Consider the following 21275-nt stretch of genomic DNA (forward strand, 5'->3'; position numbering starts at 1 on the left):
TAGAAACGGGTTATGCTTTCTTTACCCCCTTGACGTCTTTGCACTGGGAAAGCCTAGAACACTAGGAGGGCTGGAATATCCCCCTCCGCATGTATTCACATTCACAACTTGGCCTTTCCTGACATACCCAGGACTATAAAGGGTTTCACTGCAGAGGAAAATCCAACATTTTATAATACTTCATAGAAATCCAGACTGCACAGGTGAAAGCTGTTTACAACCTCAATAGGCTCTGGATCTCTTAGGGCCCCTCAATTCCTTACCTCTTTGGTGTTCTCCTATGCAAGGTATCTGATGCTGGTTATTCGGTCCTTACCTCTTGACCCCATGGTATGCAGTTCCCCTTCCCAGGAGGCCCCCTGCCTCTCTTTCCTCCCCCAAACCAAATGTATGTCCCCACCCTCAGTTCCTATTACCCATACTTGGGCATTCTCACGTATTTTCAGAAATTATGCTGGCTTCCCATAACATTTTCTCCCTTCACCCGCCCTATATTCTCTGGCTTCCCTGGGTCCTGGAACTGCTTCCAGTCATCAAAAGCATCAAGATAAATGACCATGCTGGTAGAAGCAGAGAGTTAGAAGCCAGGGCCCAGCAACTAAGCAACGTGTGGAGTCAGAAAAAGCCTAAGCCGCACTACAGCGTCTGTAATGAACTTGATTTATTGTTAGAGTTGGAGGTGGCTCCGTTACAGCAACTGGGAACTGTAGCAGGGACGTGTGGGGGTGGGGGGAGCAGAGCACAGCAGCACGAGAGGGTGGGAGCTAGGAAGAACACAGGCAGTCTCGTTTTGGTTTCCACACAGTCATTTGGCAGAGAAGCTGAGCCCTGAAGAGCGTCTGGATTTCAGTCCCGAAGTAGTCTGGCAGGGCTGCTTATTGGCTTGCTTGGGCTGAGGTCCTCTCCTGGGGTGGTATTTTCAGCCTGTTTTCATCTCACTCAGTAGGAGTTAAGACCTAGCTCAGCTTTCTCTCCCTCTTTCCTTCCTCCCTCTCATTTTCCCCAAGTCCTCTGGCATGGCCTCCACCTCCCAGATCCTCTGTCCAAGAGTTTGGGGCTGGAAAAGCAGCCAGCGTTCCCATTTCAGCTGCAGGATGGCATAGTGGAATGTTGGGGGAGTCACACATTGCTGGGGTGTCACATGTTAGGATGTCAGGCAGTGGCTTTTTAACCCATTACACACCAGGCCACAGCAGGTGACCACATGCAGATAAGCCAAGCAGGTATGAGAAGGGATCAGGAGAGTTGGAATGGGTGGGTGAAAACTTCATAAGGTCAGGGAGCTTGGAAGAAGTCTGGGATTGGGGCTGGGCTCTCCTTGCTCCTTTGTGCTGCCCAGTAGGCCTGGTCTGGGCACAGCTCTGGGATGTGAATGGTATGAAGCAAGGGCCGGGAGGATAAGCTCCTTCTCTCACCAATCTGTTGGTCAAAAGAGCTTCAAGTTTTGGATTGAAACATTCAGATACGGAGGGAAGCAGTGGGACAGTGTAGCAGCAGCGTACCCCCCAGACCCCTGCTGGGACCCAGACTCTGGTGGGGAAGGGAATGGGAGATGGAGGAAAGGACGCAGCTCTGGCAACCTCACTGACAGTATCCTGCCCCCAGGTCACATAAATTACTATTGGAAATCCTTCCTTGGGATGCTAAATACATAGATTAAGATAAAGAGGTCCTTGGGGTTGGGGATATGATCTCCCTCCATGAGGGAGGAGGTTGCTCTCTGAGATCCATCCTCACTCCCCACCCAACACCAGCATTAGGCAGTGCTAAGAGAGGGTGTCACTCCAGGGTTCTCAGGCATCAGATGACCTTGTATCCTAATTTTGCACCCTCCCCCTATCCTAATCCTGTTACCTTTGGTTTTGAGACTCCTTTCAGGCATGGATGAAGGGGAGGGACAACCCCTCCCGTTTAGCCCAGCCCAAGTTCCCATGAGACATCCTGTCCCCCTCGCCCCCCTCAACTCCCATGTCCCTCAACCCCAAAGGACTCAGCAGTAGCCATTCTCTAAGGGGGCTGGGGGAGCAGATCCTTGGGGAAGGGAGAGTGGTTCTTTCAGAACTCAATCTTGCAGGCTGGGAAGGACTCATCCTGCATGACCACGGTGCTGCTGCTCGCCAGGACCAGAACGTTCAGTTGTTGCTGCTGCTCGTGAGTCTGCTGGTACCACTCACGAGTCACTTCCGTGTCGTGAGTAGGGATCAGAGTTACCTAGGTGGGAGACAAGACATGCCTGAGGTGAGGATGTGAAGTCGGGGGATGGGGCACCTGATGATCCAGGAGGTAGTCTCACTCCCGTAAAAAGAGCTCAGTCCTTTTATTTTATTATATTTTATTTATTTTTTTGGCCACGCTGCGCGACATGCAGGATGTCAGTTCCCCGACTAGGGATCGAACCTGCGCCCCCTGCAGTGGAAGTGCAGAGTCTTAACCACTGGACCGCCAGGGAAGTGCCCCTCAGTCCTTTTATAAATAGAGACTGTGTTCCATTGCTGCCTCTGAGTCAAGCTTGACCAGACTACCTCCTTGGTGCTTCTTGCCACTCACCTGAAGATTCTCCCCCCACTGGGCCTTGCCCTCCAGCAGGGCGTCCAGCACAGCCCGGCTCGGCTCGCCATTGGCAGGGTCATTCCCACTGACCACATAGTAGGATGCACGCACTCGTCGGAAGAAGTCAAGGTCAGCAGTCTTGCCACTGCAATGATTCGGGATATAGGCAAGATCCACATATACAGGGGGGCCAGAGCCGCCCTTGGAACCCAAGGCCGCTGTAGAGACAACACAGGACTCATTGTAGAGGGAAAGTAGAACTCTTTTGGCAACCTTCTTCTTCCCTCCCACCCTCCCTCTTCCACTGGAGCCCTTGACCAGCCACACCCAGCCCCAAACCACAATCTCTCCCACTTTCCACGTTATACTTACTTGGTCCTGCCTTGAGTCCATTGACTAGGCCTTTGGACATGGGGCTGTGTCCATCCTTTTCCTCTGCTGGGGTGACCTGGCTTGGAGTGCTGCGTGGTCGGGGTGGCACCCGGGATGCTCGATCTGCAGTCCCTTTACCAGGGGTGGGTGAGCGTTTTCCCCGAAGATCCGGACGCTGGGCAGGAGACGCTGGTTTGGCCCTGCCTGGGGCCCTGCGGCCGACTCTCCCCTGTGTCTTCTCCTTCTCCCGTAGCCTCTCTACCCTTCCAGACTCTGAGCCGAGCCCCTCGGGGTCAGCCATGCACACGTCAGGGCGGGGAGGGGATGGGCGAGGGTCTGGCTGGGGGATAGGGGGTGGGTCATGGCCAGGCCTGGGATGGTGAGTCCCACTAAACCCACCAGCTTTGTCCACAGGCAGGAAGTCCCCATCTTCATCTGAGTCGAGGGCTGCCTCAGCTGTGATGGATGGACACTCCTCAGTTTCTGGTGGAACGTCAGAATCTGACTGCGAGGAGCCCGAGTCGCTGACTGATGTCGGGGGTGTCTCATCTGCCACGGGGCAGGGGCCCCCTGTGGCCCCTGCAGCCCCCACCCGACGCCGCCCCCCTCTCCCTACCAGCCGAGCTTCCTCAGTTAAGAGGTCACTGTCATCCGTGGATCGAGGCAGAGGTGGGTTCAGGAAGGATGGAGAGAGCTCCCCACGATGGGGCCGGGGCTCAGCAGCACATCCCTGGGGCCCAGCCTCCATCTCAGGGGAGACACTTCTAGGTTGGTCTCCAGAGGCCCCTCCAGGGCACAGTGGCTGCTCAGGGGAGAGCAGCGTGTCAGGCCTGGAGCTCCTCTCGGCTCCCTCAGGCCAGGCCCCACGTTCCCAGGTGGGGCAGGCCTCAGCCTTTCCTTTCTCAGCCTCAGCTGGGGCAGGGCCTGGGGGCTTGGGGCTGGTTTCCATTGGGCCATTGGTGGCACGATCCCTGGAGGGGCCCTGTAAGGGGCTTGGCTTCTTGGTGGCCGCCCCTGAGCACTCCAGGCGGCAGGGCAGGGTGCCCTCATCCATGTCTCCAGGCAGGCTTGGAGCCAGAGCTGGGGCCAAGTCCAGTGAAGCGGGAGGTGCTGGGCTCAGAGGAGTGAGGTCCCAGAGGCCGTGGGCAGCTGGTTCCATTCCTGGGACCAGCTCTACAGACCCTTGTTCTGCAGCCTCCAGGCCGGGAGGGAAGCGCTCAGCCACACTCGAAATCACAGGTGTGGTGGCCTCAGAAGAGGAGCCTTCAGATAGGGCTGGTGAGGCAGGTCGCGGCAGACTGGAGAGAGGGGCCCCAGGAGAGCTGGGTGATGGGAGCTGGGGCAGTGAAGAGTCCAGGCTGGGGGCCTTGGTTACTTCTAGGTACTCATCATGCCGGGCTCTGGTGGGGGGCCCTGGAGCCAGAGCCAAAGCTCGGTCACCAGAGAAGGCAAGGGACCCACAGGGTGCCGAGCGGGGTTCCGCTGGAGAGGGCAGCTGTGGAGGAGCTGGCTGCAATGAGGAGAAGCCAAAGGCTGATGCAGGGAAGTCCAGGCTGGGTCGGGCAGGACCCAGGTGTGAGTCCGAGGAAGGGCTAGTATGTGCCTCACTTTCAGGCCACAAGGTGGAGGGGCCTGCAGGCATGGGTTGTGGGGGACTTGGGGACTGGGCCTCTTTCTCAGGCTGCTCCCGAGCCCCCTTCTCCAGCTCCAAGTCACTAGTGCTGTCATCCCAGTGACCACGGCCTGGTTCCTTGGGGGATGGGGTTCTCCTATCTGGGCTACGGCTCAGGATGTTACCATTAAGTGGGGGGCTTGGGCCTTTGCTCTGGGGGATAGGAGCACGGGGGGGTATTGCAGGTGGGGTGAGGCTGGGATCCACGCTTGGCCCTGGCTCAGGCTCCTGCTTGGGGGGTACGGTGGGTCCCGCCAGAGCTGCATAGCTGAAGGTTGGAGTGTCGAATTGGAGGCGATGGGGTGAGACAGGAGACGAAAGCTCCTTCTCTGCAGATGTGCTTCGGCCAGCAGCCTCCTCCTTGGTTGAGATGTGTGGGGGCCAATCCCCAGCTGCTCCAAGCGGAGGCTCTCTAGTGGGGCATGCAGGGCCCAGCCCAGTGAACATCATCTGCTCATAGATGTCTGCGTACTGGAAGCTTCGCTCATCGGGATAGGGTGTGGGCTCTCTCTGCTCTGGCTCGGTCTGCTCGGGCTCCTTAGAGGCATGGCTCTCGCCGGCCTCTGGGACCTTTGACCTGCGGGGGCTGCTGTCAGGAACCCCAACCCCACCTTCTTCTTCCCTTTCCCCTTCAGCCTTGCGGTAGTCCTTCCCTAGGGGGGAGTACGGCCCACCTTCCAACTCAGCTGCCCCCTCCTGCACTGCTGCCACCACACTGTCATACTCGGCTGTGTCCCAAGAGAAGGGCGCAGGAGTGAGTGGCTGTGGGGCAGGTGTTGGGGGAGCTGGAGCTGGGGAGAGGGGTGCAGGGGGCAGGGGTCTGTCCTTGGGCACCCATGGTGGGATGTCAGCCAGCCATGAGGGGGTGGTGGGCTCATTCCTCATGGGTGGCATGGGCTTAGGATCTGGGATAGGGCTCTCTTGTCCTGTGGCCGGCGGAACCCTCTGTCCAACCATCTCAGGTGGGGAGGCCGGAGGAGAGATGATCTCAAAAGGGGAGCGAGTCAGCTTGTCCTCTTCCTCTGGTGGCAGCCCAACTGGTGACTCAGCAAGCCAGCGCTCCACCTCCAGCTCCTTCTGTGGTGAGGGCTCCTGGAAGCCCTTAAAGTCTGAGGCCCAGGGACTTTTGGGTGTATGCTCCAAGGGGGGCACTTCCTGCTCATCATCCGGCCCCTCATCGAGGAAAGTGCTCTCCCGCTCTTCTGTGAACCGTGGCCGGGCCCCCTGGCCACCCAGCTCATGAGGGAACCAGACCTTCCGCTCACAGCTCAGCTCCCTCCAGTATGTGTCCTGTTCCAGGACCACATCCTCCCTGCCCCTCCAGTACCTGTCCTCCTGCTCAGGAGATGTGTCCTCCCATGTCCGGGCAGGCTCCTTCTGTTCTCCAGCTGGCTCTCCTCTGGCTGGAGATGCTTCTTGCCACTGCTGGACCACGTCCTGCTCCTTCCAGCACTTCTCGTCCTGCTCCCGGGCCTTGTCCTCCTGCACTGGGCTCTCTTCCAGCCCCAGAGCTTTGGTCTTCTCCAGCAGAGCTTCTTCCTTCTGTCCCACAGCCTTGACTTTTTCTGGAGATTTTTCCTCTAGGATCTTCTCCTTTAGTGTCATGGTTTCATCCTCCTGCACAGGACTCTTCTGCTCCTGAGTTTTGTCCTTCTCTTCCAGAATCTTGTCTTTTTGTTCAACAGCCTTAATGTTTTGTTCCAGAGCTTCACCCTTCTGTTCTAGGGCCAAGTATTTTTGCTCTAAAGCCTGGTCCTTCTTTTCCAAGGCCTTGTCCTTCTGTTCCAGGGCCTTGTCCTGCTCAGGGGCTTCATCTTTCTGTTCTAAGGCCTTGCCCTTCAGTTCAGGGACCTTGTCCTCTGGAACCTTGTCTTTATGTTCAGAGTCTCTGACTTTTTGTTCTAAGATTTCATCTTTCTCTCCTGGGACCTTGTCCTCCTGTTCCAAGGTCTTGTCTTTTGGTTCTAAGTCTCTGTCTTTAGGTCCTAAGTCTTTGTCTTTTCCTTCCAGGGCCTTGTCCTTTTGTTCCAGGGCTGTGTCCCTGTGTTCTAAGTCTCTGCCTTTTTGTTCCAAAGCCTCATCCCGCTGTTCCACAGCCTTGTCCTTTTCTTCCAGAACCTCATCTTTCCAACAGATGGCTGTATCCTTCTGCGCCAGACTTCTGTCCTTCTGCTGTAGGACTTCATCCTTTGGCTCAGGTCCCTTCTCCTTCTGCTCTGGGGGTCTGTCTTTCAACTCTGGAACTTTTCCTTCCCACTCCATGGCAATATCCTCCATGGCAGGGCTTGGCAAGGACTCAGTGCTCTTGGTGAGGGAGCTCTCAGGTGTTAGAATGTGTTCACCAGGGCTTGTGATCATTCCAGGTGAGTGCTTCCCATCTCCCAACAGCATAGAGTGAGAGAAGGAGCTGGCAGGTAATTTTCCGTCAGGGCTCTCATCTGTGACGTCTGCCTGTGCAGCGTATCCACTGGTCCCATCTGTGGGAGGTGACACTGTGGCTGCACGGGCTTCTTGAATAGACACAGGGGCTAGGTGGTGAGAGGTGTCCTCAGTCTGCATCAGAGGCCCTTTTTCTTCCTTTCCAAGGGTTAGTTCCCCAAACTGGAGGGTGCCAAGGCTTTCTGGAGACAGCTGCTTAGAAGAGATATCCAGAGAGGTCTCCTTGCTTGGACTCTCTTCTGAGAGAGAAAGCGACCGGGTGTCTTCTGGAGATACCTGAGGCCAAAGGTCTTTGTGTAGGTGCTGCTCTGTCAGGCCACAGGGAGACCTAGGGATGGCTTCTTGGCTGGCAATGTCTGGGGAGACCACGCTGAGGACAGAGAGGGACTCCACCTCTTCAGGGGAGAGGCCTCGCTCAGGAAACCGGAGCACCTCATCTTTCTGAGGTTCACCAGGTTCTTGGTGTGATGTTCTCAAATCTCTGGGAAGGGCTTCTGTTTCCAGAATCGGCCCTGTGGGCTCTCCCACCTCCACAGTCTCAAAGACTATTGCTTTGTCCTGTTCTGGCAGCAGTTGGACGGTACAGCCTGCATGTCCTCCAACAATGCTGATAGGTGCTTCCTGGGCCTGGGGGCTCCTGGGAGGAGGCAGCTTTCCTTCCTCCTCTGGTGTGCCCTCTTCAGGCCCTGGCTTGACTGTCCCTTCTGCAGCATCTTCCTTGCCCACACCTGGTGTACGCTTAGTATCTCCCCAGGAGTCTGCTTCCTGAAAGTCTTGGGGCTCAGAATTTTCTTCTACTGGGGACTGATGAAAGGGCGTGTGGGTGGCACTGGGTGGGCCAGATGGTGGGGGAGAGGCCATCTTCACTGTGCTGTCATCTGGGCTGAGGCAGCGCTCCTCCGCTTCTCCAACAGCTGGTTCCCCTGGATGTGGGGCGTGCCCAGGGGCAGCAAACATCATGGGTTCATACTGACCGTGAAGTTTCTCAGACATCTGTACATTTGCAGTCTCCTCCTCTTCCTCTACCTCTTCCACGGCTCTCTCTCCAGCCAAGCCTCTCCGTACAATCTCTCCTCTCTTCTCTGACTCCCCAGTCACAGAGAACTCCTCACAGGGTGGTGATTTGAAACCTTTGTCTTCTTCCAGTGAGGAGGTGGGTGAGATGGTACCAGCAGATGGCACGTAGTCCAAGCCTTGAGTGGCTTCCGTGTGGGATGAGGGGATGCTTGTGACCGTGTCAAGCAGCAGGGAGCTCTTGCCTGTCTCCTCTGTCTGGGGAGCTGTGAGTGAAGCCACGGACTGGTCCTCAGCCACGGATGTGGCAAAGGAAGAAAGCTTGTCACACTCAGTGATTGAGGTGGCTGAGGACACATGCTCCTCTTCAGCCAGAGGGGCGGCCACCATGTTGGGGGGGTAGGTGAGTTCCACCTCTGGCGCTCCATAGCCTTTGCTGGAGGTGGTGGGAACAGCATTGTCTGCAGGCTGGCTAGCCTCAAAGGGGCCAGGCCCTTCAGGCCCAGGGAGGTCATAGGTACCTGTAGGAAATCTAGGTGGAGCTGCGCGCTCCTCCGGCTCATCGTGGATCTCCTCATCTGAGATAGTCTGCTCGGTCTCTGAGTAGCCAGGGATTGTCTCGTCCTGGATGTAAGAGACGTGCTCAGTGGCTCCTGCAGGGGTGGCCAGGCTACTTAGGAAAGACGAGGTCTCCTTCTCAGGGGCCTTGCCTTGGAGTCCTAGTTCCTGGCCCCCGAGAGCCTCCCTGCCCCTTGGCGTTACCGTCAAGGCTTCTTGTATATGTTTTTGGTAAAAACCCTGAGCCTTTGTCTCTTCCTCTTCCTCCTCGTCTGAAGGGTGCAGCTCCTCCATTTCCTCTAACTCGGCCTTCTCTATCACATCCTCCTTTACCTCAGGTTCACTTTCCTCTCTGGCTTCTGTTCTGTCGGGGAGCCCCTCTGATTCCTTTGCCTTCTTTTCCTCCCAGGGAGCTCTCTCTTTCTCTGTTTCAGCCCCAGAGTCTGGGCCTCTGTCCTTGCTGCCTTGTTCCTCAGGGATGTCTGGGACAGCCTCTTTCTCCTTTATCACAGGCTCTTCTGGTTCCAGCCCTGGGACAGGGGGTGGTGCCCCCGGGGCCGCTGTGCTTGGGAGTCCCTCCTCTGCAGTGTCTGGGGGGAGTGGTTTCTCTCCTAGTCCTGTGTCCCTTTGTTCAGCCAGCAACCCCGTCTCCTCACGCTTCAACTCCTCAAAGTCCTGTGTGAGATCCTCTGGTGAAGACAAGGCCAGCTCCCTTGTTGGGAATGGTGCAGCCCCCTTTTGGGCTGGGGGTGTCCGGGGCTCAGAGGACAGCTCCTTCTCCCCACGGGCAGCCCGGCTCTTCTCCATCTTGACTCTGCCGGGGGCCTTGGCTTTGTAGAGGGTCTTACGTACCTCAGGGGTAAAGGGCTTCAGGTCTGGCTTGGAAATCTTTTTGACCTCAGGTTTGGTATCTTTCCTCTTCTCCTCCTTCTTGGCATCCTTCTTTTCCTCCTTCCTTCCTTCATCCTTCTTGAGCTCCTTCCTCTCCTTCTTGATCTCTTTCTTCTCTTTGTCTTTTTTCTCTTCCAGCTTTGATATCTTTTCTTTCAGGTGCTTCTTCCCCACCTTGTCTTTGATCAGCTTTCGCTTCTCTGCCTTCAGTGCCTCACTCGACTCTGTCCTCACCCTCTCAGGCTTGGCAGGCTTCTCTGGGGGCTTCTCAGATGACTCCTTTACCTTCTTCTCTGTCTTGGCTAACTCCTTGGCCAGTTCTGAGCGGGCCTCCTTGGCTCCCTCTTCGGCCACCTCCTCCCGTTTGGCCAGCTTGCCCACGGCTGTCTTGGTTGTGGCCTTGAGGCTCTCCTTGCTATCAGCCCGCTGTTTGATTTTGCTGGGTTTGAGGTTGGCAGGCACAGCCCCAGTGGCCAGCTCCTTCTGCGTGGCCACGGGGTAGCGCAGGAAGTCCAGGTGTCGAAGCTTTTCCAGGCCCTCCAAGATCTTGTTCTGGGGAGCATTCCCTGGAAAAAGCACACGCACAATCTTCTCAGTGGGGTTGGCTGGTAGCCAGACCACCAGAGCAGTGATGGAGGTCAGGTAGGGCACCGAGATCTCAGCCTCCTTCCCATTAGCCAGCACAATGCCTGTCTTAGCTTTACTGTTGCCTGCCCACTTTTGCATGAGGAACTGCATCTCCTTGCTATCTTTGACAGGGTTGAGGACATACATGTCCAGGCGGCCCACACCCATCTTGTGGAAGAGGGTCAGCGGCTCGATGGTGTTGCTGACCACACGGTAGAGGGGCTCGGCCTGGATGCCTAGGCGGTTTAAGTGCTGCAGAGTGAGGCAGGCCTCCTCAATGCTGCGCTTGGCCTTCCGTGAGGCATCAGGCAGCCGCAGCTTATCTGGCACGTTGAAGAAGACGACTCCAAGCTCGGGGGAGATGAGGTTCTTCACCCAGTCACTGTAGCTGCTAGAGCCCTGGGACTGCTCCTCCTCCAGTTCTGCCACTTTGCGCTGCAGGAGTCCGTTGATGCCTGGCAGGTTGTCTGCCCCGATGTGTGTGAGCAGCACGGAGTCAATGCGGTCCAGGTGCCGCACCAGCTTCCAGAAGCAGGACTTGCGATCAGAGCCGCCATCCACCAGGATGTTGAAACCATTAACGGCAAAGAGGGCAGAGTCTCCGCGGCCGCCAGGGAAGATGTAGCAGCATGGCTTGGAGAGCTTGAGGAAGCCCCCTGAGGTGGGGGGCTCCAGCAGGTCAAAGGGGGATGGCACATCCACGGTCTCAGAGACGTACTCGGAGAACTCAGCCACGCCATCCATGGTGGGCAGCACGGGCTCAGGGTTTAGCTGGAGGTGCAGGGTCTCTTGGGAAGTGGATAGTCCCAGGTGGCTCCAATCACCCTCCCCTAAGCAGGACACAGTGAGGAAAGCCTGGATCCCAGGGTCTCTATTGCTGAGCAATTGGGCAATCTAGATGAAAGGGAGATAGAAGGCTGATCAGGTCATTGGGGTTATCGCAACCCAACTCAGACTGAATCTGCTAATCTCCATCTCTCTCTGAGGTGATCTCCTACCATTCTGCCAGCATCCCTGGTGGTCAAGGAATGTGGGATTTTTCCCTTCCTTGGATCCCTCCCCGCAGCTCTAGTCCTACCCCATGTTCCATTCCTCCTAGACACTCAGACATAGAACTTACCTCTGGGTTGTGAAGGACCTGGGCAAAGTTTTGATAGGAGTAGGTGCCACTCTGTAGGATAAGGTCTCCCCCAGGCTCTAAACTTTGCCCACTCAAGATCAGTAGTTTGTGAGCTGATGGGCTGCTAAGGAGGTGGTGAACCTAGAGTGGAAGGAGAGGACTGGTCACAGAGAGAGGAAGCCCAGGGAAGGGCACAGAATGTTCCTGGTCCCCCTCAGTTCTGCAAGGACATGCTCCCCACTGGTAGCCCCACAGCACCTCCAGGATGGGGCTGGGATTGTGAGGCAGCTTAGATGGCAGAGAGAGGATGGCTCAAAGCCAAGTCCGGGAATTCCTGGCCTTACAGCAGTAGCACTGGCAAGGGTGGGTTACGGCACTTTCGGCAGGCCCTCATGGCAAAGCACAGGCCCTGGCCTTACCTCGGAGCTGATGCTGTCGGCACTGGGGTTTACCAGGACGATGGTCTCTAGGATCTCACTCTGGTGGCAGAGGGTCCTCTGGCCTGAGGGAGAGATGCAGGAATTTGTATCGAAGGAAGTGGGTATAGACTAAAATGGAGAGGCATTGTGTAGGGCAGGAGAGGAAAGAATGCACTGTCAGAAAACGGGGCTTAGGGGAAAGAGAAGCCTGCTTATCCTGAGATCCTGCCGCTCTGGCTACTGCTGAGTAAGGTCTAGGGACTGGCTCCTGCAGCCCTTCTCTGTCAGGGTTTCCTCCTCCCCTCTCCCACAATGGCTGTCTTCTCCCTCCCTTCATCTGCCACCCCCTCTGCCTGGAACTCCCGCCTCAGACTGCCCTGGAGACAAGAACCTTTTGTCCCTGTCTGTCCCTCTCGAGCACTAAGCTCCTGGTGCTGCCTGGGGATGGGGGGCTCAGCTGAAGGGAGGGCCTCTCGGAGGATGATCCTCACTCAGCTCCGTCCTCACTAGCTTGCCTCTGCCCTGGGCTTTCTTGCCAGAGTGCCTGGAAATGAGACGGGTGCTTCTGTGCAGTGAGTACAGACTCTTCATCCTCCTTTCAAACCCCCATCCAAGGCCAGAAGTCCCATTCCAAAAGACTCAGAGAAGTCTGCGCTATCTAAACCCTTGGGGGTTGGTTACAATGCAGAGGAGAAATAGGACCTCTTGTCCTGTGCTCTGGTTCCTCAGAGGCCGAGCCTGCACTCACAAACATGCACACAATCATACTGTTTCCACCACCAAAGGTTTCACAGCTCCCCCTCCCACCTCACCTTCATGTCCCCAGGCTCCAGAAAGACCTGGTTCACTCCCCACAGCCCATCCCTTTCAAACAGTTTCTCCTCTCATCCTTGCACCTCTCCTGTGGGCCTTCTGTCATGGAGAGGGGAGTCTGGGATTCACAAACAAGAAACAGATAAGGCAGGAGAGGTTCAGAGTGTTCCCCAGGCTATGGAGGAACATAATACACCGTCAAATCCCCTCTCTACTTCCCTTATCCAGGCTCACATGAAACACCAAGCAATGCAGCAAAGAAAAACAGTGCCAGGTTAGACAGGAGATCCTGAAGAAGGATGCTGCCATCCCGTTCCTGCCCTTACCAACTGCAGCACACAGTGGAGTTACCTTACAAACATGGAGTTGAACAGATGGTCTGGGGAGTGGGCTGTCTGGAGGATATTGGTGGGAGGACACATAACCTGTCCCCCAGACCCTCTTCTGTGACCCAGCGCTCTCTCCTCTTTCTGGGGCTCAGACAAGAGGACCCTGGGGCCAGGGCCTTTGTTAAGCGGAAGAGCGATGGTGCCAGGATCGGGCAGATCTGGCAGCACTGGGCTGCAGTTGCAGCTGCGGGGGAAATGAACTAGGGATGGTGTCAGAAGACCAAGCCCCGCACAGGGTAGGTGGGGCCCATGAGGAGTTCAAGCGTTCTCTTCTATTAACTTGGGAGTTGAGGGACACTTTGAGGTCAGTTCAGAGGATGAGAACCACCTCAGAGACATGCATGGGCAGGGCTTGGGCAGGTGAGGGATGAGGGATATACCATGGTTCGGGGAGCGGCCGGCCCTAGGCTGGCTCTAAGCAGTTTAGCTTAGAAGGGCAGTTCCTCTCCCCCAACACCCACTCGCGACACACAACACGAACACACAAGGTCACACATTTGAGCTAGGAGGGCCAGAAAGAGAAAGATCTGGGGTACGGATGGATTTGCTTTCTATCTACTACCCGCCTTCCCCAGTCTACCATTCCCTGCAGTCCCCTAGACTGGCTTATAACCACTAGACTTCTCTGATCCCAGTACTTGCCTTGGCGCAAGACCCTACCCCTCAGCCACGTGCTCTCCGGTTGTGACTGGCAACTACATGGTTTACACCTTGTGCTCCCCCTTTTCAGGCCTGGGGGAAAGCCCTGTTTCTCTCTTCTACGCACCCCGCAATCCCACTGAAGGCAATTGACTTGTTTTTCCTCCTTCTTCGGAGAGGACACCTGGTGAGGCAGGGGCCCGTCCCTTTGCCAGAGATGGGGCTGGGGGGTGGGCTGCGGGTGCTGAGGCTGAGCGGGCGGGAGGGCAGGTGTCTCCGCAGGGAGGCGGCCGGGGAGGGGGGGGGGGGGCGCCCGGGCAGCTGCAGTCTGCCGCAGTGTGTGAGCGAGTGTGAGTGTGCGCGCTGAGCTCAGGCTCCAGCTCCGCCCCCACCCCCATCCCCCCCCCCCAGCATGACAAGTCATTTTCTTGGCTGCCTCTACACGGGGGGCGGGGAGGGGGGGACGCAGAGAGGGAGAAGGAACTGGCTTCTCTGTTCAGAGCCCCCATCTTGGGAAGGGAAGCAGAGATGAGGTGGGGGGGGCGTGACTGGGAACCTGTGGGGTTGACAGGACGGGGAATGCGGGGCAGCTGCTGGGGAGGGAGTGCTCTCAATCTCCGGAGCGGCCTCTCCATCCCCGGAGGGAGCCAGAAAGGGGGGCTCGAAGCCCAAGTTTCAAGCTCGTCGCAGGGAATGGGTGTGGGGAGCACGCTGCAAATAGGTTGGTCTGTGAGGAGGCGCATGCCACGTCTTAATGACCCTTTCCTTCCTTCTTTTCCATAGTGTCCCCACCTTCCCATACTTGGCAAAAACTCGCAGTCCCGTTCACCCCCCAGCATAGGAGCAGCTGAGCAATCTAGCAGCTGACACCCAGAGACCCTCCCATCAGGTGCCTTCCCATAACATCCGCCTTTCCCTCAGATTCTTCTGCCCCTACCAAAGACAGAGCCCCCAAACGCCACCAGAGCCCCAGGCCTCGGGGCAGAGCCAGTGACACCACCCTCTGCGGCTGCCCCTAGGCGGCTGGCTCCCAGCTCAGCCCAGCTCAGCCCGCGAGGTGGCCTGTCACGGTCCCGGCCCCATTGGCCTCCGCCTGGTTCTGGGTCCAGGCTGGCCCCACAGCCAGTTCATCTCCTCTCTCTGTTCCCCCCACCCTGCCCACCCCCGCTGGGCTAGTTCCAGACATACCAGATGAAGTATCAACTCCCTTCCCATTACCCGCATCCCACCTCCCTATCACAGCATCCCCCGTGCCCCACGCCAAGCCCTTTGGTTCGGTTCGGTTCTTACCCTGGGGTGTGGGAGAGAGACCCTCATCGAGGCTGTGGCTCCGGCCTCAGCCGGCAGCTTCAGGGAAGAGTCTGCGGCACTAGGGGTGGGAATGGGGGGGGGGGGCGCTTGATGGTGAGGGCGGCGCCAGGGCGGGGAAGAGGGGCTGGTCCATGACGAGGCACTGGAGACTTAACTGTTTCTTTGCCTTCACAATGTCAGTGCTCTGGTGCTTCTGCTTGGCTGGGAGCTGAGGAGTTGTCTAGCAGCTCAGAGCCAGGGTGGTCTCCAATGGCCCACAGGGCCCTTCTCCCCCAACCCCGCTTAGTTAAGAAATATTCTTTTAGCATCAGCCAAAAGACCAAAGCCCTGTGCTACACACTGGGGGGACATAGGAGGTATGGGCTGCTTGGGCCCTCCCCCTTCTCTCCGGAACCATCTGCTGCCTCTCCCCTCAGACTCGGGGAGTGACCTTCAATCCCTGGAGGAGCAGGAGACAAAGAGGCTGGGGGCCTGAAAGCATGGGGTAGGAGTGAGGGGGGACTACTTGAGAAGGCTGGGGACGACTGAAGGGAGGGAGTTGCGCTGAGCTCTGCTGGCTTCTGAGCCACAGCTGTAGAAATGGGGTGGGAGTGCAGAAATAAGTCTCATTTTAGGTTGGAGGGTAGTTTGAAATTCTGGAGTGGACACATGGTCCTTGGTCCATCTCTAGCCCATCGGGGGTGGGGCACAGGGGCCCTAAGACCGCATACAATTCTGCGCCGATGCAGCACAGCACAGCAGCCACACAGGCACTGATGCTTGGGATTCTTGGTCATTGGGTATGAAGAGGCATTTTCTGAAGATTCAGGGCACTTTCTGCCTTTCAGTGAAATAGTTAAAGGGATGAAGGAATATCACCAGGGCCCCAGGCGTACAAGATTTTCTTACTCTAGGCCAATTATTAAATGTCACAGAAAGTACTCTTCGGACTAAAAAGATCTTGTAATGACTTTGTAGGGTGTTGGGTCCCTGTTCTCCTTGTCTCTGCACTTTGCTATGTCTCTTTGATGTCTCCATTTTATAGGATCTTAATCCTTCTAATATTGGCCCTGTTTCCCTTAGTCTCTACCCCTGTCTCAGATTTGGTGGCACATGCTCTAGGACTCAAAGAGAGGACCTGGAGAGCTCCAGCACTTAGTTCCAACAGGGCAATGCTCATGTTCCCACATAGTCCTTCCCTGCCCTCTTCCCTTCCATCAACTCTCCCCAGTCCTGGCCGATTGCTATTGCCTTCCTCACAATGACATCCACCCACTCTTAGCCCAGCACCAGCCCCACCCTTGCCCCTGGCTGCCAAGAGCTGCTTTTGAAGGTCAGAGAAGCCAAAATAGTCTCTGCTCTCAGCATCCCCATCCCCCCTAAACTGCCACCAGAGGAGAGGAGGAGCTGAGTCACCAGTGCAAGGGGGGAGGGGGACTCCAGAGGGGGAGGAATCCTTGCTGAGGTCCGGGGATGCAAAGCAGCAACATGGCAACAGCCCCACTTGGATAGAGGAGGCCAGCTACAGAGATATACAACACAAAGCAGGCTGAGTTCCGAACATCACAAAGGGGAAACACCTCCTTTCTGCAACTTCATAGTTCTTATTTCCTCCCACCTCAAACCTTCCATCTCCTCCCTGCTTTCTGGAGCTTTCTGGAGTGTGCAAAAAGGGAAACTTGAGTAGACATGTAGCTTGAGAACAAAATAACATTTCTCAGCCCAACACAGAGCCCACCCTTATTCTCAGCTGTTACCCCCAAGGGCCACACCCTGGGCAAGGTTCCAACTCCCAGTGGAGTTTTCCTTCAGCCCTCACCCTCTGAACAGCCACCCACCACAACCACACCTCCACCCGCTGTGTTCCTTGGCTCTGCTGCAATGAAATGGTGAGACGCCAAAGATGAGAGGGAGGCCTGAGCTCAGACACAAAGTGAGATCGCAAGTCCTGGATTTGAGACCCCTCTCTACCACTTTTTTACTAATCATGCTTTTCAACAAGCCACTTAAGCCCTCTGAAAGCTTGCTTCCTGAATTATAAAATGAGTGTAATATTAGTACCATCCTCCAATAATGCTATGAGGAGTGAATGACATAAAAGATGAAAAAGTCCTTCATTCCTAGAATCCTAAACCTGCAATGCACAAATACCACTGGAAGTCTGTCTCCCTTTTGTGGAAGACTTATGAGAGGTCACCTAGGTGATCAGGGAAATCCTAAACCAGAATCTCAACTCTAGAGTAACTTAGCTCCCAGGTAAACCCAGGTGCCTGGGAGGTGCCCTGCAGGAAGGGACTTAAAATACTCTTCATGTCCCTCCTTTCCCATTTCTGACAGCAATGCAAAACCCAGTTCTAGGGTCCAATGAGCTGTGTATTAATTCAGAATAGTCTTCATGTTTGCAGAAGTAAAGGAACTAACACTTCCTGAGTGAGTGCATCAGTGGTGATGCAGAGTCAGACAGAAGGCTTCCAAACTGGTCCTCCAGCCTGTGTTATTTTAGTCCTAGAATATCCATCATGAATTATAAATTATGAAGCCCTCTCCCTTTCTTATATGTGCCCAATAGTAGAAGTAGTATTAGAGTGTCATTTAAGCTCAGTTTCCCACTGCTCTAATCGTTTCTGGGTTTGTTTTAAAATGCTTAGAAGCTCCAGATATTTTTGCAGGTGTTAGAAAGGAAGGCTCCAAGTCACCACTGGAGACAAAAGTGGTGCAAATTCACCTTGGAAAGCCTTTACCACATTTGACCACTAGAAGGAGCTGGGCCACTGACGCTCCATCAAAGGGTCCCCTCCTTTTCTCTCTCTGTGTGTGTGTGTGTGTGTGTGTGTGTGTGTGTGTATGTGTATGTGTGTAGGGGGTAGTGGCAGGAATGATTACGCTCTCCCTATCATAGCAAGATAAATTTTTGTCCTCCTTTTCAACATTTTGGCCCAGGGCTTGAGGAGAGGTGAGAGGGATGGTGGCCCAGCCTATGGGGTGGGCAGAAAGGATTAAATCATAAGGTACTAGCATATTCCATTGAGCCCATCCCAGCAGCCTGGTTCCCTCTGCCTCCCCACTAATGGAGGCTGAAGGGAGGGGAAGTGTCTGCAGCTGCTCTGGGCTGTTGTCTGCTGGGACAGCTGAAAGAGGAGCCAGCAGGGGTGGGGCTGTGGCTGTCTTGGGCCTTGTGGGGTTTTCCAGGAAATTCTCCACTATTCTCCAGGGACATAGACAGGCCACCATGAAAATGTCCAAACCTAAGAAAACTCAAAAGTAAGCCCTGATCTTGGGTATAATGGCCCTAAGCCCATTGAGGACACCATGGTAAAACTCTTTGCTTGAAAAGATCTAGTAGGTGCTTGTATATCAGTGCATGTTTCTGAGAGGTCCCTGAGAGTAACTATGCATCTCCCTGTAAGTGTTTTCCCAAGCATTCCCAAATCTTAATCTGAAGAATGGCTAGGTGTTTTGGTTTAAGTTCTGTTCATTCTTACATCATTCCAGAAAGCATCCTACTCTTACATCCATGTCTAAAAGGACAAGGTTGGAGAATTCAATGTGAATTAATAACATCAGCAGATACTCCCCAAACTTCAGTCATTAATTTCAAGCTGCCGTCCCTTTATCCAGCCTTGCACCAAAGCTCCTAGGAATAATAAAGTGGTAAAACTGTTGATTTTAACATTATTAGAGCTGATGGAGGAAGCCATGAAATGAGTAACACTAAACAGAAGGCAGTCTCAAAACAGTGACTGGTTACCTTCATAGGAAGCCAGTCACATCAAGAAGATGCCAGCCTAACATTTTTAAAATGCTGCACATATTCCTAAGATAATGGAGCATTAGTCATATTAACCATGTCTTCTCTCTCCAGGAGCAGCAGAGGAGTAGGTGATCAGGGAAGTGACCAACCATGTGGCAGTTAGCAGGAGGAGCAGGAAAAGAAGGGAAGTGACTATCTATTATGCTGGATAATTGAGAATTATCTGTATAAGATACGAATTCAGTCATTTGATGGCAGTGACTGTTGAGTTGGGTAGATTTATATTCCGTAAAGACACTGGTGTATGAATTGGTTTGTCAACATTTACCAATAACATGAGCAGATGCCCAGCACTTTTATAATGGGGTGTAGGACTTTCTGCAGTCTCCCCACAGATATTGTCGTGGAATAATAACTCCTAAAATATTATTTTCTCAAATTCCTGATCATTTCTCCCACACAGCAGAATGGGAAGCTGCATCCTGTGAACTTTGATCTCAGTGCCAAACCTCAAAGTATGACTAGTTCTTGCAGCAGTAAATCCAGGAAACCCTGCTTCCACTCTGGATTTCATGGTGCTCATCAGCCTTTAGTACAAGGTTTCTGCTCTGCTCTGGACATCTGTTGACTGAGCCAAAGGATCCAGAAACCCTGAAAGCTGGAGGATAGGCTGTGCAGCCTGAGGGAAAGTGCTAAGCAAGGATCTGGGAAGGTGAGTGGGAGGTTCAAGGGTCTCTGCAAAGGGAAGCAAGGAGGCCAGGGCATACAGAAAGGGGAACAAACAAAAAAAGTGATTTTTAACTTGGGAGATGACTGATCACTCAAGAGGTACCACATTCCCTTACTGCACATCAGTGGCTGTCCATAAACCACCCTCTTCTCAGGTAGAAATTATGTTCTCCAGGCTTCCTCCACCATCATACCATCTGTCTGCGAAGTGTACTGGGTATGTGGGGATAGCTAAAGAGCTTTACAACTTTCCGCTCAGGAGTCCCTCCCTCCTCCCTGACCCAAACTTCCCACAAGACCAGTTCTGCCAGGGAGACTGGACTTCTGCTCTTCTGTGAGCAGCCCTCACCCAAAGGACTGAGACAAATGACACTGGTTCCTAACCTTTGACCTCTGAGGAGAAGTGAGCTAGGTGCCGGGTAATGAAGAGTCTCAATTGTTGGTTCAAGTCAATGGATGATAAATCAATGTTCCAGGAGAGAATCCCTGTGAGAGAAAAAGAAACAAAGAGGGACCTAGATAAGGTCAGAGGGATTGGACTTGTGGGAGCATTTCCAAGCTCACAGAAGGGGTAAGGAGAGAGAGGGGATAAGGATGGCTGCCACGATCAGCCTCACTAATGTCTTTAAGAAATGTGGCTAGTGCCTATGTCTAGCTCCCATACTGTGCCTTTCTTGGGCTTTGCTGAGCCAGAGGGAGAAGGGCAGAGTTTAGGCTAAATTTGGTCATTAATGAGTTTGTATGTAGGAATTTTCTTGCGCAGTTGCCCAGTTGTGATAGAAGTGACACCCAAGGGCCCATTCCCAGATACTAGGGACTGCCTTCCCGATACAGGTAAGTAGGATTCTAAACTCTCCTTGTGTGGCCCCCTCCTTGCCTCCACTCCCCCGCGGCATGCTTCCACCCGCAGGTGGCTTCGCAGCACTGCGCCACAGGCACTGGAGGACTGAGGAGCTTGTGGCCACGAAGGTCACTCTCTCAGGTTGGCCGCTGGCACTGGGATATTTGAGATTTGTCTGCGGCGTTCAAAACGCACCCTGTTCCTGTTCAGACGCCCTAAAGAAGAAACTAAGGTAGGGACATGGACTCTCCAGGGGGTGGTGACGACTTTCAGGACCTCTGGCCCAAGACACTGCGGTAGAGAGGGGTGTAACCAGAGGGCCCCCCACCCAGGCACTGTCCAGCCCCCCCCTTCCCCACGCTCCCCCCTGCCTCAGGGAGATTGCGGAACGCCATGGGGTGTGCGGGAAGGATGGAGATGTGAGATGTTGGCAGCTTGGGAGGATATGAACGCGTGACACAGAAGATGCAGGTGACAGGGGCTGATGATTCAGATTAACAGGGTGCGCAGATCTCAGAAAGTGCACGCTAGGGATGGAGGATGCACATGGCAGAGAAGCACGGGATGGAGGATGTCCCGAGCGCAGCCAGAACAGCAAGCTCACCTTGCTCAAGGTGGGCCCGAACGGCCCTCAGCTGATTCTCTGTACCGATATCGCCGATCACGATGAGCAAAGAGTGTTTCCGCAGGTCCCAGCGTGCCGCCGCCACCGCGGCTCCGGCCTCGCACAGCGGCTCCGCTGGGTTCTGAGCCAGCGGAGAGCCGGGGCTTCGGAGCCCTAGCCCGGGACTTGTCTCCATGGCAACGTCGAAAGGCCGCCAGGGCCCAGCCTCGGTCTCCATGGAAACTCCGTTGGAGTGCTAGGCCGGCAGTATCCGCTGCAGGGAGAGTGCGCGCGGTTCTTAAAGGCCGGCGGCAGGAGCCGCTCATTGGCTGCTGCCTGTCGGGGGGCGGACCAGTGGCGCCGCAGGGGCCGGGCTGGGGCCGCGTGCTCCGGCTCTGCGGTTTCGCTGTGCCTGGGGGGCGGGGGCGTGGCTGTCCCCCTTCGCCCCCACTCGTTTTCCAGAGGGAGCTCCCACTCCGACTTGAGTAGGGATGGGGGCTCTGAGAGCCGGATGGAGGGGCGAGTCTATTGCCTCGGCGCCAGAAGAAGCTTCTAGT

General features: G+C 55.1%; 1 protein-coding gene across 2 annotated transcripts; it reads right to left on the reverse strand.

Moving 5' to 3' along the window:
- Positions 1 to 644: 644 nt before the first annotated feature.
- MAP1A (microtubule associated protein 1A) lies at positions 645 to 20991 on the reverse strand. 2 transcript variants are annotated; one of them, XM_036842013.1, is made up of 7 exons: positions 20719 to 20991; positions 19658 to 19759; positions 11663 to 11745; positions 11244 to 11384; positions 2923 to 11017; positions 2548 to 2768; positions 645 to 2211 (listed from the first exon to the last, which is right to left on the reverse strand). In XM_036842013.1, the coding sequence occupies exons 1-7, from the start codon at positions 20954 to 20956 to the stop codon at positions 2056 to 2058; spliced, it is 9036 nt and encodes a 3011-aa protein (XP_036697908.1). In that variant the 5' UTR covers positions 20957 to 20991; the 3' UTR covers positions 645 to 2055. The 2 variants fall into 2 exon arrangements, with proteins under 2 accessions (XP_036697908.1, XP_036697909.1); XM_036842014.1 differs by lacking the exons at positions 19658 to 19759; positions 20719 to 20991 and adding an exon at positions 14794 to 14878.
- Positions 20992 to 21275: the final 284 nt, after the last annotated feature.

The sequence above is a fragment of the Balaenoptera musculus genome, chromosome 2, assembly GCF_009873245.2.
Source record: "Balaenoptera musculus isolate JJ_BM4_2016_0621 chromosome 2, mBalMus1.pri.v3, whole genome shotgun sequence".
Taxonomy (NCBI): domain Eukaryota; kingdom Metazoa; phylum Chordata; class Mammalia; order Artiodactyla; family Balaenopteridae; genus Balaenoptera; species Balaenoptera musculus.